This window comes from Bufo bufo, chromosome 4 (assembly GCF_905171765.1).
Source record: "Bufo bufo chromosome 4, aBufBuf1.1, whole genome shotgun sequence".
NCBI classification, from domain to species: Eukaryota; Metazoa; Chordata; class Amphibia; order Anura; family Bufonidae; genus Bufo; species Bufo bufo.
In genome coordinates, this window is record NC_053392.1 from 61,742,007 (window position 1) to 61,760,746 (window position 18,740).

The 18,740-nt window shown below is 48.2% G+C and overlaps 1 protein-coding gene across 3 annotated transcripts in view; it reads left to right on the forward strand.

Moving 5' to 3' along the window:
• Positions 1–18,740, forward strand: part of LPIN1 (lipin 1) — a 209,071-nt gene that overhangs the window by 116,784 nt on the left and 73,547 nt on the right. For all 3 annotated transcript variants that reach the window (XM_040427326.1, XM_040427327.1, XM_040427328.1), the window contains one exon: positions 15,635–15,835. In XM_040427326.1, the coding sequence (XP_040283260.1) occupies positions 15,635–15,835 (201 nt within the window). The remainder of the gene's footprint in view (positions 1–15,634; positions 15,836–18,740) is intronic.

Below are 18,740 nucleotides of genomic sequence, written 5' to 3' on the forward strand. Positions count from 1 at the left end.
GCGGGGGACCCTTTGGATCCCTAAGGACCCTGGGGCTTGGATAAAAGCCGGTGGCTCTAGTTGGCTTAGACCAGGCATGCTCAACCTGCAGCCCTCCAGCTGTTGCAAAACTACAACTCCCATCATTCCCGGACAGCACAGCTATCGGCTTGTGTTGAGCGAACTTGTGTTTTAAGTTCGGCGTCTAAAGTTCGGGATATCGAAGAATCGCGTTATGGATTCCACTACCACGGACCGTAACGGAATTTAGAATCCATAGCGCGATTCTTCGATGACCCGAACTTTAGACGCCGAACTTAAAACACAAGTTCGCTCAACACTACTATCAGCCTACAGAAGGGCATGGTGGGAGTTGTAGTTTTACAACCGCTGGAGGGCCGCAGGCTTAGATGATAAATGGCCTTCAAATCTGCATCGAAATCTACACAAGGTCACTCTGCTACTGGTTTTGCTGCAGATTTAGCAGTGAATCCACATCAAAGCAACTAGAGGACCCCTTTATACTGGGGCTCTATGGTGGAATATTGAATGCAAAGTTTGCGGAAAGATCAAAATTCCACAGCAAACTTGATATATATTTTTTTGGGTATGTGTGCATGCATGTCACGTGTCTGCAATTGCAAAAAATAAAATTTGCAATGGAATTTAACCAGCAAGCATTGTTAGCGATGTTACGTTTCTCGTAGGAAACCTTTACTGTTTCTTTACTTTCTGAACCTCTGATGTTGGATGCGCCATGTTTGATTCTCTTGTAACTAGGGCTGAAGTGATTACTCGAATCAATGGAGTAAGGCTACTTTCACACCGGCGTTAGGTGCGGATCCGTCTGGTATCTGCACAGACGGATCCGCACCTATAAATGCAAACGCTGGTATCCGTTCAGAACGCATCCGTCTGCATAACTTCGTAAAAAAAAATCTAAGTCTAAGTGTAAGTCAAACGGATCCGTCCTGACTTTACATTGAAAGTCAATGGGGGACGGATCCGTTTACAATTGCACCATATTGTGTCAACGTCAAACGGATCCGTCCCCATTGACTTACATTGTAAGTCAGGACGGATCCGTTTGGCTCCGCACGGCCAGGCGGACACCAAAATGCTGCAAGCAGTGTTTTGGTGTCCGCCTCCAGGGCGGAATGGAGGCAGAACGGAGGCAAACTGATGCATTCTGAGCGGATCCGCATCCATTCTGAATGCATTGGGGCTAAACTGATCTGTTTGGGGCCGGTTGTGAGAGCCTTGAAACGGATCTCACAGGCGGACCCAGAAACGCTGGTGTGAAAGTAGCCTAACACGACATAAAAAATTAATAAATAATTTTTTGCATCGAGGATTCGTTTGTACCATGTGACCACAGAGGGAAGCGCTTTCTATTACTCACCGCTCCGTGGTCTCCCGCTGGCCAGCACCGTGGTGCGCTGCGCTGCCCTCCTGACGTTCACACATGGTCAGGATGCAGTGCACGTAAGCGCGTACGTCAGGAGGACAGTGCAGCGCGCGAAGAAGACGATGCAACTGCCGAGTGTTGACGGCGCCCCTACAGGAAAGGTAAGTATTTCATTTCACTGGCGCTGGGGAATGAGAGCATGGGAGAGCTGATGGCACTGGGGGAGAGCTGATGGCACTGGGGGAGAGCTGATGGCACTGGGGGAGAGCTGATGGCACTGGGGGAGAGCTGATGGCACTGGGGGAGAGCTGATGGCGCTGAGAACTGATGGCAGCAGGGTCTGATGATGGCATGGGAGGCTGATGAGTTTTTATAAAGGAAAACATTCTTTTAATTAGTTTTTTTCTGATTAGAGTGCTCTATTAATCATTGGATTAAACGGTACTTGATTACTAAAATAATCGATAGCTGCAGCCACCTCTGAGACACCCACCTATTTAGAAAAGGGGGGTCCCTTAAACATACTGTTTCCATAACTCCCGTCAACTTGAATGGAGAAATCCGCTGTGGGTCGTCCACTGTCCGTCCAGTCTGTACCTGGTCAGGGGACCGCAGTTCTCCTCATACGTGGAGGTCCCAGGGGTGGTTATGCCATAAATGTCTGATGTATTAAAAAACAAAAACACTTAGTCTACATCCACATGTGCCGTATATGCTGCAGGTTTTCCATGGTGGAAATGTGTCCAAACAATCTGCCGATGAGATTGTAACCGATATCCTCCACACACTGTGGAAAGTTTCAGCAACTAAATCCATACTTAATGTGTCCTGCGGTGCAGACCCCAAATCCTTAGCAGATCAATCTGCACTGAAGATTTCTGCCAAGGGTTTCACGGTTTGCAAAGTAGAGGATGAACCAGCAGCTGTTCTGCAGTGAATTCCGCAGCAAAATCCTTCTGCTGCTGCAAGATTTCGGCAGGAACGCTACAGAAAATCCACGGTTGGCCATAACCTTTAGGCCTCATGCACACGACCGTATCTGCTTTACAGTCTGCAAAACACGGATCTCCAAAACCAGATCCATACATTGTGTAGTTCTGGCACCGGCATACTACAATTCAGTTCCCTTTCACTTGAATAGGAGCTGAGCTGCAGTACCCAGATATGGCCACTACACAGTGTATGGCGCTGTCTGCCTTCAGCTCCATATACTGTAGAGTTTCAGGCGCTGCTGATCGGTGGGGGTGTTAGGTGTCGGATAGGGCTGCAACGATTACTCGATTAAATCGAGTAACTCGACACAAAAAAATCCTAGATGCGAAAAATTAGTTTGATTCGTTTGTGTCATGTGACCATGGAGCGTGAGTGAAGCGCTTGCTATTACTCGCGCTGCGTGGTCGCCGGCCGGCACCGCGCTGCACTGGATCCTAAAACATCGTCAGGACTAGAGATGAGCGAATTTCTACTTAGGAAATTCGTTCACACTTTGTTTGTTAGTAAAAGGTGAATTGCGCTATGGATTTTTTTACCACAGACTATAACGCAATTGCATAACGGAATGCCCTTAGAGGCATTCCGTCATAATAGAAGTGTATGGGCTGAAAAACGGATCCGTCCCGTTTCCGTTATGCAGTGGAGTCAAAATATGAAATTCGCTCATCTCTAGTCAGGATGAATGCGTGCGCTATAACCTGATGCTGTGTGACGACAGGGCAACAGTGCAGCGCGCGGAGAAGAGGACGGACGAGCTGTGACGTGTCTGCGGCGCCCCTACAGGAGAGGTAAGTAATAAACTGGTGCTGGGGACTGATGGCATGGGGTGGGGAGGATTGATGGCATAGGGGTGATGGTGCAGACTACTGATGGCACTGGGGGGAGCTGATCGTGCAGAGGACTGATGGCACTGGGGGGGAGCTGATGGTGCAGAGGACTGATGGCACTGGGGGGAGCTGATGGTGCAGAGGACTGATGGCACTGGGGGGGAGCTGATGGCACAGAGGACTGATGGTGCAGAGGACTGATGGCACTGGGGGGAGCTGATGGCGCAGAGGACTGATGGCACTGGGGGGAGCTGATGGTGCAGAGGACTGATGGCACTGGGGGGGAGCTGATGGTGCAGAGGACTGATGGCACTGGGGGGGAGCTGATAGTGCAGAGGACTGATGGCACTGGGGGGGAGCTGATGGCGCAGAGGACTGATGGTGCAGAGGACTGATGGCACTGGGGGGAGTTGATGGCGCAGAGGACTGATGGCACTGGGGGGAGCTGATGGTGCAGAGGACTGATGGCACTGGGGGGGAGCTGATAGTGCAGAGGACTGATGGCACTGGGGGGGAGCTGATGGCGCAGAGGACTGATGGTGCAGAGGACTGATGGCACTGGGGGGAGTTGATGGCGCAGAGGACTGATGGCACTGGGGGGAGCTGATGGTGCAGAGGACTGATGGCACTGGGGGGGAGCTGATAGTGCAGAGGACTGATGGCACTGGGGGGGAGCTGATGGCGCAGAGGACTGATGGCACTGGGGGGGAGCTGATGGTGCAGAGGACTGATGGCACTGGGGGGGAGCTGATGGTGCAGAGGACTGATGGCACTGGGGGGGAGCTGATGGTGCAGAGGACTGATGGCACTGGGGGGGAGCTGATGGTGCAGAGGACTGATGGCACTGGGGGGGAGCTGATGGTGCAGAGGACTGATGGCACTGGGGGGGAGCTGATGGTGCAGAGGACTGATGGCACTGGGGGGGAGCTGATGGTGCAGAGGACTGATGGCACTGGGGGGGAGCTGATGGCGCAGAGGACTGATGGTGCAGAGGACTGATGGCACTGGGGGGGAGCTGATGGCGCAGAGGACTGATGGCACTGGGGGGGAGCTGATGGCGCAGAGGACTGATGGCACGGGGGGGGAGCTGATGGCGCAGAGGACTGATGGCACTGGGGGGGAGCTGATGGCGCAGAGGACTAATGGCTCTGGGGGGAGCTGATGGCGCAGAGGACTGATGGCACTGGGGGGAGCTGATGGTGCAGAGGACTGATGGCACTGGGGGGGAGCTGATGGCGCAGAGGACTGATGGTGCAGAGGACTGATGGCACTGGGGGGAGTTGATGGCGCAGAGGACTGATGGCACTGGGGGGAGCTGATGGTGCAGAGGACTGATGGCACTGGGGGGGAGCTGATGGCGCAGAGGACTGATGGTGCAGAGGACTGATGGCACTGGGGGGGAGCTGATGGCGCAGAGGACTGATGGTGCAGAGGACTGATGGCACTGGGGGGAGCTAATGGTGCAGAGGACTGATGGCGCAGAGGACTGATGGCGCAGAGGACTGATGGCGCAGAGGACTGATGGCGCAGAGGACTGATGGCGCAGAGGACTGATGGCGCAGAGGACTGATGGCGCAGAGGACTGATGGCGCAGAGGACTGATGGCGCAGAGGACTGATGGCGCAGAGGACTGATGGCACTGGGGGGAGCTGATGGCGCAGAGGACTGATGGCACTGGGGGGAGCTGATGGTGCAGAGGACTGATGGCACTGGGGGGAGCTGATGGTGCAGAGGACTGATGGCACTGGGGGGAGCTGATGGCGCAGAGGACTGATGGCACTGGGGGGAGCTGATGGCGCAGAGGACTGATGGCACTGGGAGGGAGCTGATGGCGCAGAGGACTGATGGTGCAGAGGACTGATGGCACTGGGGGGGAGCTGATGGCGCAGAGGACTGATGGCGCAGAGGACTGATGGCGCAGAGGACTGATGGCGCAGAGGACTGATGGCGCAGAGGACTGATGGCGCAGAGGACTGATGGCGCAGAGGACTGATGGCGCAGAGGACTGATGGCACTGGGGGGAGCTGATGGCGCAGAGGACTGATGGCACTGGGGGGAGCTGATGGCGCAGAGGACTGATGGCACTGGGGGGAGCTGATGGCGCAGAGGACTGATGGCACTGGGAGGGAGCTGATGGTGCAGAGGACTGATGGAGCAGAGGACTGATGGCACTGGGGGGGAGCTGATGGCGCAGAGGACTGATGGCGCAGAGGACTGATGGCGCAGAGGACTGATGGCGCAGAGGACTGATGGCGCAGAGGACTGATGGCGCAGAGGACTGATGGCGCAGAGGACTGATGGCGCAGAGGACTGATGGCGCAGAGGACTGATGGCGCAGAGGACTGATGGCGCAGAGGACTGATGGCGCAGAGGACTGATGGCGCAGAGGACTGATGGCGCAGAGGACTGATGGCGCAGAGGACTGATGGCGCAGAGGACTGATGGCGCAGAGGACTGATGGCGCAGAGGACTGATGGCGCAGAGGACTGATGGCGCAGAGGACTGATGGCGCAGAGGACTGATGGCACTGGGGGGGAGCTGATGGTGCAGAGGACTGATGGCACTGGGGGGAGCTGATGGTGCAGAGGACTGATGGCACTGGGGGGGAGCTGATGAGTTTTTATAAAGTAAAACGTTCTTTTAATTAGTTTTTTTTCTTGTTAGAGTAATCATTGGATTAATTGATAGAATACTTGATTACTAAAATAATCGATAGCTGCAGCCCTAGTGTCGGATTGGGGAGCTATACTCAGAGAAACTAGAGTTTCTCATGGCGTAGATGGCGCTGCAGATTTTCCACCATTGGAGTTGTGGTTTTCCCCACACGGTTAAAAGGAGTTGTTACCATAAGCAGAAAATCTGCAACAAAAACTGCATAAAAAACATCAAAACCACGATAAATAGTGCAGATTTATACACGTTTTTTACGCGTTTTCCCTGCATAGAAATCGTCTCCATATGCGGGTACCCTTAAAGGGGTTGTCACACTTCAGCAAATTGCATTTATCATGTAGAGAAAGTTACTACAAGGCCCTTACTAATGTATTGTGATTGTCCATATTGCCTCCTTTGCCGGCTGGATTCATTTTTCCATCACGTTATACACTGCTCGTTTCCATGGTTACGACCACCCTGCAATCCATTAGCAGTGGTCGTGCTTGCACACTATAGGAAAAAGTGTCGGCCTCTCTGGTAGCCAGGACCGTGGGAGCACACATAGGCTAGTGCTTTTTTCTATAGTGTGCAAGCACGACCGCGACTGCTGGATTGCAGGGTGGTCGTAACCATGGAAACAAGCAGTGTATAATGTGAGGGGAAAATGAATCCAGCCAGCAAAGGAGGCAATATGGACAATCACAATACATTAGTCAGTGGCTTGTATTAACTTCCTCTACATGATAAATGCCATTTGATGTAGTGACACAACAGTGAGTGTGTTTCAACAGCTGTTTTGGGGGTTCTTGCCCCTCACAGGATCAGAGCAGGGTACTGGTTAGCTGGATGAGATGTGATCTAAAACCTGTACCTCTCCAGCCAGTGCAAAACTACAACTCCCGTCATGCTCTGATAACCTCAGGACTGTCAGGACATGATGGGATTTGTAGTTTGACAACCACAGGTAGGGGAATATTGCCTTATCTCAGGGATCAGCCACTTTCGGCACTCCAGCTGTTGTGAAACTACGACTCCCAGCATGCACAATTGCTTAGCTGTTCTCAGACCTGCCATCGAAGTGAATAGAGCATGCTGGGAGTTGCTAGAGTGCTAGAGGTTGCTGATCTCTGCTTTAGGGCTCATGCACACAAACGTTTTTTTGCGTTCCGTATATGGACCGTATTTTAGTTCCGTATACGGAACCATTCATTTCAATGGGTCCCCAGAAGATGTGGGGAGCACTCGGTGTGCTGTCCGCATCCGTTGCTCCGTTCCGTGACCCTGCAAAAATTATGAGACATGTCCTATTCTTGTCCGTTTTGTGGACAAGAATAGGCCTCTCTATAATGGGACTCCTCTTCCGTTCCGCAAATTGCGGAAGGCACACTGGTGGCGTCCGTTTTTTGCGGATTTGCAATTTGCGGACCGCAAAAAAACGGCACGGTCGTCAGCATGAGCCCTTAGATCCAGCAATGTGCAAGTCTTCTACTCGCTGTTTGGCAGGTCATCGCCCCTAGGGAAATGTGCTGCCAACATAATGCAAAAGAATGGGGGATGAATGATCACCCCGATGCACTTTCCATCGGGTTGTGAAACAGGACTTTTACACAAGCGCCGATTTAGCTCGTTTTATCGTCCGTTGCCGATCGTAGCTCAGAATCTGGCCATATCTTTCAGGCCATGCTTCATGGGAAGATGTATGCAGATTGGATCTCCTGATGGCACCAGACCAGCAGGGGAAGTAACAGAAGGCCGCACGTTCAGACGCTGGGTTTTCAGAGTGTTCTGATACGTTGCATCTTTAAAAGCAGATTTGGGAATGAGAAGTGGGTATTGTTACCCCAGAGGGGTGGGAGCCTGGAGGAAACGATGCCAAGATCCTGTTTACTAGGAATGGCTGTCGTGTCTCCCTGTGTTTGTCTCTAGCTTTATCCAGACTTCAGGCCATCAACATTTAAGGCATGTCCGTAAAATCCTGCGGGGGGACATGAGGCGAGGTAGTTGGCATGGGAATGCCGGTGGAATTTGTGCTAATGACATCAGTCTGCCATTCACGCCTCTTAGATTGCAAGCTTTTTGTCTCCATTATTGCACTTTACATGCTCGGCACTTGCCCATGATGTATTGCGGTTTTATCAGGGATCTTGGCAGGTGTTAAGCCTGTATCACACAGCCCGATGTGGCAGACGATTATTGGGAAGGAAATGTTCCCTCCCGGCAATCGCCTGCTCGCTAGCGGAGGAGATCGCTTCTATTACATGCAGCGATCTCCTCCACAGCATGGGGAGGAACAATCGCTATGCTATCGCTCGTCCCCATGCTGTATAGTGGTTTGCCGCCTGCAAACGATTTTTTTTAAATTTGGGTTGCCTGATGCTCGTTAATCGGGCAATCGTATTTCACCGCCAGGTGATCATTAACGAGCATTCATGTGAACGCTCATTAGTGATTATCTGCTGCAAAATCGGGCAGTGTATTACAGGCTTTAGTCAGGGCTGGGGCAAGGGATAGACCTACATACATCGACTCCATGTCTGACTGCATTTTACTAAAACCAACCTTCAGATATAGACTGCAAGTATATGGTATAATGACAAAATAACTGCATGTGTTATTTTAGGGTACTTTTGCTATTTTTTATTTGCTGTGCTTTTTTATGTTTTTTTTGGGGGGGGGGGGGGCAGGGGAGGGGTTTCCCATTGTAAAGAAGTTTTATGTAAAAACACCATTCTGCTATCCCAAGAGGTGTATATGAAGAAAAAGGGTTAATTTGTAGGGCCTCTGATTCAGTTGCTAGGTGTGGGCTGGTCCCACCCTTCTGATCTGGTAACAGTGGGGAGTCTGTGAAATGTAGCTGAATGGTAAGGATCTGTTTTCGGTGTGTAGAGTTGCAAGGAGAAGAAACGGGCAGGAGTATACCAGCCCTGTGAACTGAGAGCAGCTATTAAAGTGGCTCTAAGACAAGCCTGCCTCTGAGGGAAACAAGCATTGAACTTTACAGAAGGTTGAGGGCCATTTCAAGGGACAGTGCATAGACAAAACGTTAGTGAAGGTAACGCATGTATATGGACTGTGGACTTCACTACATCTTGAGGGCTTGTTGTTAGAGTGGATTTGCAACTGGAAAGACACTCAGAGAGGTAATCATTGTACGGCCTAAATCCCCATATACAGCTTTGGGAAAATTGTGCGTGTAAACTGGAAAAAACTTTACTTACTTGTGCCATCTGACCAAATTGTACAGTGGACTTATTACCCCAAAACCAACCTTTATTGCCCCTTCCCAGCATGTCAAGGGCACCCTGCCTTGTACCCCTAAAACTCACTGACACCAAGGACACCCCACCTGCCAGCAGGCAGAAGTCTCCCAACGTAAGGTGTGCCCCTCCCATCACTGCACAGCCCAGGGAGTACCAGAGCGCGGGCTGCTACAGTGACCATGACTATTACTTCTATCATTGCCATTTTTCACTCTTGTCCTCTCGCCCTCATTGTATTATTTGCACCTGCCTTCCTAAAGCACAGATTGTGTTATTTTGGATGCATGCCCTGGGTACTCGGGCTATTGGAACTAGTGCCAGCTGTTGTACCTTGTGACTGCACTAGTTGCACGCCTCTTTAGGCCAAAACAACACACAAAACTGTGGATCTCTTGCAGACCTACTTTACATAAATCCACAGCCTATCCATCCGTCCGGATGTACCCTTACTGGGATTGTATTTGTGCTTTTATCAAGAAGGATCCTGGTAAATGAAGCAATTCTTCTATAGAACGTGTTGGATGGTGGCTAGATGAGCCATCGTATATGTTTTGTTTGGAGTGCTACCTTGTGTACCACCCTATTTTTAGTTGGACAAGCAAAGATCATTGCCCACCATGGAGATGTCTGCAAAACCATGCTCCAAATATCCACCGTGTCATCTGTCCTGGCAGCGGTTCAGCAGACCGGGCAATAGACCCTCCGTGTATCAAGTCACCCTGGATGTCTGCACTAACTTAGCGTCAATAAGCTGGAAATTTTAGACATATGAAGCAGATGTGGAATTTATTTTAAATTGGTCCTTTCTAAATATAGGACCTCGATGTGGCTCCGTAACTCAGAATATCAGCCTGTCCTCTGAGGTAAAGTCACATCTTTCACCTTACACAAGGAGCATCTGAAGAGCATCTACTGTTCATGCAGATGACTGTAGGATACTGAGTCATTTCTCTCAATTTGGCTGTGTACGGTTTGCGGCGGTCAGAAAGATTTGGGTAATTTAGCATTTGTGGTCACTTTACTTGTGGCAGGATAATTGCAGATATGGAAGCTCTTACGCAGTTCCTCATTCTCTGGAATTCTTCACCATCTTGAAGCCTTAAAGTGGATGTCCACCTTTTTATCATCCTATCATTTTTAGTTCCTGAAGCCCCCTATGAAAATGAAATGGTGGTGCACATACATGATGATCCATCATTCTGGAGATCCTGAAGCCCCTTATGAAAATGAAATGGTGGTGCACATACATGATGATCCATCATTCTGGAGATCCTGAAGCCTCCTATGAAAATGAAATAGTGGTGCACATACATGATGATCCATCATTCTGGAAATCCTGAAGCCCCTTATGAAAATGAAATGGTGGTGCGCATGCATGATGATCCATCATTCTGGAGATCCTGAAGCCTCCTATGAAAATGAAATAGTGGTGTGCATACATGATGATCACCACTCTTCTCTCTTCTGTGGCACTGCTATAGTTCTGAGCTCTGTACTTTACTAACTATAGTAGTAAATGGAACCGTAGTCACACCTGCATCCCACCACTCTATTTTTACAAGGGTCTCCAGGACCTTTGTTTTCCCAGCAGTCAGTCACCCCCAGTGATCAGATCTTTAGCCCCTATTCTGTGAAAAACCCTTTACATGCTAAGTAATACGTTTGGCTGCCACCACTTGAGAGGGCTTCCTAGTCCTGGCAACATTGGGCTGAAAATGGGTGAAACATATATAGACCCAACCCATAAGTAGGTGTTCCTGGCTCGGATATTGGGGGAAAGGTTAAGGGGCTGGGGCTCATGTGCCCCAAATTTACCAAGAAGCATGTTGGCCAGTATGCAGATTCTGCAGTGGCGAGGTTGCCCGTCTGTTGGTTTGGGTTGTCCAGGCTGCAGCTCTGATGGCCTGATTCATAACAGCACCACTTATTTGTGGATGGGTGCATCTCAATGTTTAATCCAAATGCAGGAATGTCTTCTGGGGTCCTCAGGAGATCACTTCCTCCAGACTCCCCAAGAGAGCTTCAGAGTGGGTTCTGCCAAACCATGTGCCTCCACAGCTGAAGTTCATGTGAATATTATACTTGCAGGATGTGTTTTGGCATTCATTCGGCTTGCCTGCTTTATGTGTTTCTCCATGTTTGTGTACACGGGTGTATTTCAGTCCATGTGCTGGGACACGTAAATGCTAGCGCCGCCTACACTGAGGAGTTGTAGGGCTTTCTAGGACAAGCAGGTCATTTGTATTCTGTAGTAGGATCTTGGGATGTAGGGCTGAAGGTAGCAGCAGGAGCTTCTCTTACCAGAGTACATCTATTTAGTTGGTAATGTCAGAGGCTGAGATGGCGTTCCCTGAAGGTATGTCATTAATGATTAACTTTTCCGTGGAGCGCTAGGAATCTTGAATGGGATTCATAAAATGTGCCCGCTATTTATGTCAAATGTGAAGAACACGCTAAGCACAAACAACGTCCATGTGAAGAACAACTGTTCTCTCTTTTCTTAACCAAAATCCTAATGTTGTTCCGTTAAATGGAACCTGTCATCAAAAAATGAACTATTTTTAATCTTCCTTGTTACTATGATAAAAAAAATCCTCATCCTGCAGTTTTCATACTAAGCCTACGAATAGGCTGACCCTTCCTTTTCTGCAGTCATCTCATTGTCATCACAGGCAGGATTACCATGACAGATAACGCCTATATATCGATAACGCAGGAGCCACCATTCACAATAGATTTTAAAAGCTTATCTGCATCCTCCTGAGCTCTGCAGAGGTCACAAAGCGTAAGCTAAGCAATGAGATTGTGTACTGCTTAGAATTCCTCAGGTTTTCAGAGGTCAAACGCATGGAGACCTCGCTTCTGTGTGTTCAGTACCCTACAAGTGCTGAGTCCTCCAAGTGTTGGTGTATCAGTGTCCTTGAGGCTCCTTCCAGTTGTCAGTACATATTGACAACCTCTTTTATTCCTGACAACCTTTAGCATAGTTGTTTGGATTATTCCCCCTTCTGTATATCGCCATTTAATGTGCAGAGCCCTAGTAAGTCAATAGCAAGAAATCTGACATTGCTCCTCGGCCTCTATGCGCCGCCTGCTGAGGGTTATACTCCTGTCTTCTGTCAGCGCTGAACAAGCTGTTTGTTTGCTCTGTCTGTGGAGCTCGTGAGCCGGGTTTTTCAATGATTGCTTTTCATGTGATTCACTAACAAAGACAAGCCCTGAAGTATGGCCGATGAATGTAAACAAGGGCGGCTCAGGCAAGAGGGTATTAGAGCACGCATAGCTCTGCCTCATATACCTGTAGCTCATAGCCAACTTCTGAGAAGTGTTTCTGAAGGGGGCGCAAGGTTTTTGACTGCATGCCTCCCTCATTTATCTAGAAAACAACCCCAACCTATGACATTTGCGTTAAAATGGTGCCCTCACAACCAAAAATGAATACACACCAGACCCCCTAAAGTATTAGACTCCCCCAGAGGGCCCCTAAACAAATACAGATCCCAGACCTCCTAAATAAATACAGACCCCCCCCCCCCAGAGCCCTGAACTAATAAAGGCCCAAATTTTAGTTTCCACCTTTAATACAGAGCCCAGATCAGGCTCCGCCTTAATACAGAGCCCAGATCAGGCTCCGCCTTAATACAGAGCCCAGATCAGGCTCCGCCTTAATACAGAGCCCAGATCAGGCTCCGCCTTAATACAGAGCCCAGATCAGGCTCCGCCTTAATACAGAGCCCAGATCAGGCTCCGCCTTAATACAGAGCCCAGATCAGGCTCCGCCTTAATACAGAGCCCAGATCAGGCTCCGCCTTAATACAGAGCCCAGATCAGGCTCCGCCTTAATACAGAGCCCAGATCAGGCTCCGCCTTAATACAGAGCCCAGATCAGGCTCCGCCTTGTAGTGATGCAGTTGAATACTGCGGCAAAGGTGGAAATATTTTGTGCCACGCTGTGATTGTGTTGCACTATGGTTTTGCAGGCTTGCCTACTAGTGTTGCCCCATCTTCTGTCAGTTTGGACCCACCTACAACATTGGGGCCACTTTTTTTTTTTTTTCTGGGGCCAGTTTAAGTTCCCAGTCCGCCTCTGATGCAGTATCCTCCTGGAACAAGAAAACCCCTTTAATACAGAACCTGAGGGGAAGATCAGATCGTCAGGAAATGTTATTACGTGAAAGAGAAGTTGAGGCTTGGAACAAACTCCCATCGGGAAATCTCCAGTAAGTGGATGTAAACCTACCTGGTATAAAGACGCATCTATCCTGAGAATAAATAGGAAATAATATATGTTCAGACTAGAGGGACCATGGAGACTTTTTCTGCCGACAATCTTCTGTTTCTAGACCGGACTTCACACTATTATATACAGACCCCAGACCAGACTCCCCCATTATTCCCATAGAAGTAAATGAAGCCGTGCACTGACATGAGCGCTTCCGCTTCCTTCGGAGAATGGATTCACGGAGCCCTTATTCTCTGGATCACTTCAGTGGTCCCAGGGATCCAGCCCACCCCGATACCCCTCATCTGATATTATCATCTATGCTGTGGCTAGGCCAAAAATACTTTCTATAGGATAACCCCTGAGTTGTGTTCTTTATATAACACCAGGAATTTATTTTTATGGGTCCTGCAAATTTGGGCATTGCTTGGCTTGTTCATTAGCTCTTCCGTTTGGTATGAAGTGACTTCTGCTGTGTCTACGGAGCTGTTCCTCTTCCTGTGTGTTTATGACCGTGTGACTAAAGCAGAAGTGGTAATGTGCCACAAGAAGCAGCTTCCCCGATCGTCTTTGAGATTGTGTATTTTCCTTCAAAACTAAAGAAGAGTTGCAGTTTTATTTAATTTTTTTATCTAAATAGTGTTTCCTGATTAATTTCTAAATGCACTGTATATATTTATAGCAGTCGGATCACCAGTTTTCTGATACACAGTACCAAATGCCCTGCATTCTAGCTGCCACTAGGGGGCATGTAGGAGCATGCTGCTATACATTGAACTCTGTATACAGCATGTCCTCTTTTGAATCTATGTCTATGCAGGGTGTTCAGACTTTTATAACGATCTATTAAGAAATTAGTGCAGAACTTTAAAACCTAAACAGTTTTTTTTCAATTTGATAAAGGTCCTGTTCAGCTCTTCTGTGTCGTGTTTGTTAGTGGAAAATCTGGGTTGCAACCAAGTTTGTCAGCTGGCTTTCCTTGACCGATCCCGAATCGCTGCACAACTGCCCCGTATAAGCTTCTCTTGGCGTTCTATAGTTCTTGGTATAATAAAGGTCTGTTCACACTAAGTATGCAGTGTTCATGCGCTATATGTGTCAGGAAAGTCCCAGGTGCTGAATGTGTCCATAGTGCCCCATTGACCAGGTAGGGATTGAGCTGATATAGGAAGGTTCAACTGCTTAGAATAAGGAAGTTGTCACATAATGTAAAAATTTAAAAGTACTTATACTCGCCTCACTGTCATTACAATGGTGTCCGGGTCCCCACTTCCGACACGGCAGGAAATGGCGATGACCCACCTCTGCCAGTGACTGGCATTCCTAACCATTCCCTGCCACGTCAGGACGTCAGCAGTAAGTAGAGAGCAGTGGGGATCCGGGCACCATTAGCACAGCAACAACGGAGGATCAGTGAGGTGAGCATGATTTTTTTTTTGTTTTGTTTTTTGACACAATTTGTATCCCACTGCAGTCCCTTAAAGGGGTTTTCCGGGATTTTGATATTGATGGCCAGTCCTCAGGGTAGGTCATCAATAGCTCATTGGTGGGGTCCGACTCCTGACACCAGTTTAAAGAGGTTGCTGTGTTCTGGTGAGAACCTCGGCCTCCTCACAGACTACCAAGCACAGTGCCAGACATTCTATAGTGGCTGTGCTTGGTATTACAGTTCAGGCCCATGCCCTTGAATGACACGGAGCTGCTCTTAGGCCATGTGACCAATGAATGTGACATCGCCAACCAAGGAAGAGGCCTGGAGTGCTGCAACGTCTTTAAATAGCTGATCGGCAGATGTGCCGGTACTTGGACTCCACCGTTCGGATATTGATGACCTGTCCTGTGGATAAGGTCATCAGTATCGATCTCCTGGAAAGCAGAAGAGGATGACTGACGTAAGGACTTCTAGACCTGCGGTCTGAGAAGCGGTAAGATACTAAAATAATGTAGAACATGGAGATCTTCAGATACGAGGAACAGCCGGGAAGATTGAGGATGTTTATGTTCAGTGTGAGGAGAAAGGCCTCCTGGGAAATACAATTGCCATTTTTATCATCAACACATGGATCTCTCTGAGGATGCTTTTCAGCCAAGAAAAGGCTTTGGTTGCACAAAGAAGTCATTGTGGGAACTGTGTCTGAAGGCTGTATATAATCCGTATCTGTTTAATAGTGAGGCTACTTCAGCCCCCATCGCGTCTAGACATGTAGGAATTTGTAATTGCGTTACTATGCTTGAAAAACTGATGTGTTTTTTTTCCTGATTTACCTATTTTTGCTATATTTCTCCTCAGGCTCAAACAATGAATTACGTGGGGCAGCTAGCTGGACAAGTCTTTGTTACGGTGAAGGAGCTGTACAGAGGACTGAATCCCGCCACTCTGTCCGGCTGCATAGACATTATTGTGGTCCGTCAGCCCAATGGTAATCTACAATGTTCACCGTTCCACGTGCGCTTTGGGAAGATGGGAGTTCTGCGCTCCAGGGAGAAAGTGGTGAGTACAGTGATCATCCAAAATTCATGGGTCTGTAGAATATTTTCAGTGAGGCCAGCACAAGCCTGAAGATGGAGCGGGCCTTATGGTTGTGTGACCACCTCCTTGCTGAAGGAGGACCATCGACCCATTTGGAGTTTACATTCCCCTGATTCCAAAGAATATATGGAATATATGGAAAGGAAGCTCGCATAGGATGCTGCCACTTCACCTATTTTTTGATGGGGCAGTCTTATGTTGGCTATGTAGGGTTGGGTGTCCATACAAGGTACTTGCATGAGATGCCAACCAACTTCTTGAAATGGTCAAATATAAACTCATCTGATCAGAATTATGAGGCGAGTTCTGAGTTCAACTGGGTAAGGCTGTGGATCCTGCGACTAGAGGAACATGTGTGTAGTTGGGCTAATAACTGGCTACTGACAGTTATTTTTATTCAGGGTCCTAATTCACGTAGTGTTAGGCGTAGACTTTTTTATTTTTTTTCAGTATATTTATAAGTGACCTTGGATGGCTTACAGAGTAAAATGTCTTTGTAGAGTAGATACGAGTCAGACTGCCAATGATCTTAGAGGGAAACTGTCAGCTGGATATTGCTTCCCCCCCCCCCCCCCAAACTGGCTGGAGTACCTGACCATTCTGGTCCTCCTGTCACCAATGGTGTCCTTTCCCTTGCTTTTTTTTTTCTTAGCATCACTGCATCCAGGCAGGATGTTTACATGCATAACTTTCTGTTTTCCTCAGCTTCCTGTTGGGTTTTCTAACCAAACCCTGCATGCTTTGATCTGCTTAACTTACATAGAGAGGGTATGTGTGGATGGCGTGCCTGCTGAAGAGAGAACAGAGTGGTAGGCGGAGCAAGTCCTATGAAATGTTACAGAGCAAGGCATGGTGGGATTGATTTGCTGATGAAAACAGGAAGTTCTGCATGTAAACATACTGGCAGGATGCAGTGATGCTGAAAAGAGGGAACTGAAAGTGCTGACATAAGAAAAGGTATATTGGACAAAGATATGTAATGTTTGGGCATCTCTAGGCAGATAATAAAATAATTCATTATGAAACAAGAAAACCTCATAAACACAGAGTAGGATAATATTATACTAACATCGTACATAAGGCTGAAAAAAGACATATGTTTATCGCATTCAGCCTGTTATCCTGCAAGTTGATCCAGAGGAAGGCAAAAAAAAACTGTGAGGTAGAAGCCAATTTTCCTCATTTAAGGGGAAAAATTCCTTCCCGTCTCCAATCAGGCATCAGAATAACTCCCTGGATCAACGACCCTTCTCTAGTAGCTATAACCTGTAATATTATTAAGCTCCAGAAATACATCCAGGCCCCTCTTGAATTCCTTTATTGTACTCACCATCACCACCTCCTCAGGCAGAGAGTTCCATAGTCTCACTGCTCTTACCGTAAAGAATCCGCTTCTATGTTTGTGTACAAACCTTCTTTCCTCCAAACGCAGAGGATGTCCCCTCGTCACAGTCCTGGGGATAAATAGATGATGGGATAGATCTCTGTACTGACCCCTGATATATTTATACATAGTAATTAGATCTCCCCTCAGTCGTCTTTTTTCTAAAGTGAATAACCCTAATTTTTCAGGGTACTGTAGTCCCCCCATTCCAGTTATTACTTTAGTTGCCCTCCTCTGGACCCTCTCCAGCTCTGCTATGTCTGCCTTGTTCACAGGAGCCCAGAACTGTACACAGTACTCCATGTGTGGTCTGACTAGTGATGTGTAAAGTGGAAGCACTATGTTCTCATCATGGGCATCTATGCCCCTTCTGATGCAACCCATTATCTTACTCTTGCTGAGATGGACTTAAAAATATTGGAGTTTTGAACAGAGTTCAAGTTTAATCTAGATAAATGTGGGGATAAAACACTTGGGAGGAAGAAATAAATTTCACCATTGCACATGATCTGGTAAAAGACGGGATGAATTGGTGGAATATAAATGATGCTCTCCTCTTCACCTACTTTATCTGACTTGTCAGAAAAAGTGGATTGGGTGCTTCATAAATATGATGCGTATTCTGAATACCGTAATTCTTCGTGCATTTATCACACAACTGGCATATATACATTGATAAATCTTCCCATACAGCCCTGTGGCTTCCCTAAGAGAGTGTATTAGAAAACTGTCTGGCAAAAGCCACCACTAGAGGGAGCAGAGTGCATAGGATTTCCCATTGTCTACATTGAATGCTGTAAATATCTCTGTGCTCCCGCTAGTGGCAAATGCGTGAAAATTCAGTGAAGGAGATCATCTCTGCCCGCCCCATCCTTCCCACGCCTCATAGCAGTCACGTGGTCTGCCTTCATAGAAGGTGCGCCTCAGGCCTCAGCCAGCCAGATGGGCACTGCAGGGAAAGTTTAATATAACACGGCGGCCTAATTTCACCACAGTGAGGACTACTGCGGGTTATTATGTATCTGTTGTGGCTCATAAAATGGGGTTCTGAACGAGGGACCCCCTCCCATATGACATTCATGTGCCCTGGATATTTCAATAGCTTTCTTCTTCTGGGGAAAAAAAAAAAAAGGTGAAACCTTCAAATCAAGAACCTGTTTAAAGGGGTTGTCTCTTCATGGACAATTGGGGCATATCGCTACTATATGCCCCCGTTGTCTTATCGGTGCAGGTCCCACCAATGAGACCCGCACCTATATCGAGAATGGAGCCCCGCAAGTGAAGGAGGGCGCACTGCGCATGCGCTTCCGCCCTCTATTCATTTTCTATGGGACCGTCGGCCCCATAGAAATGAATGGGAGCGGCGGTCGCTCCCATTCACTTCTTCGGGGATCCAGCTTGATGGTATAGTAGCAGTATGCAGTCAGGTGTCACAGGGTATACAAGCAACCAGTGTCCTTAAGTGTGTGGACAATCAGAAAC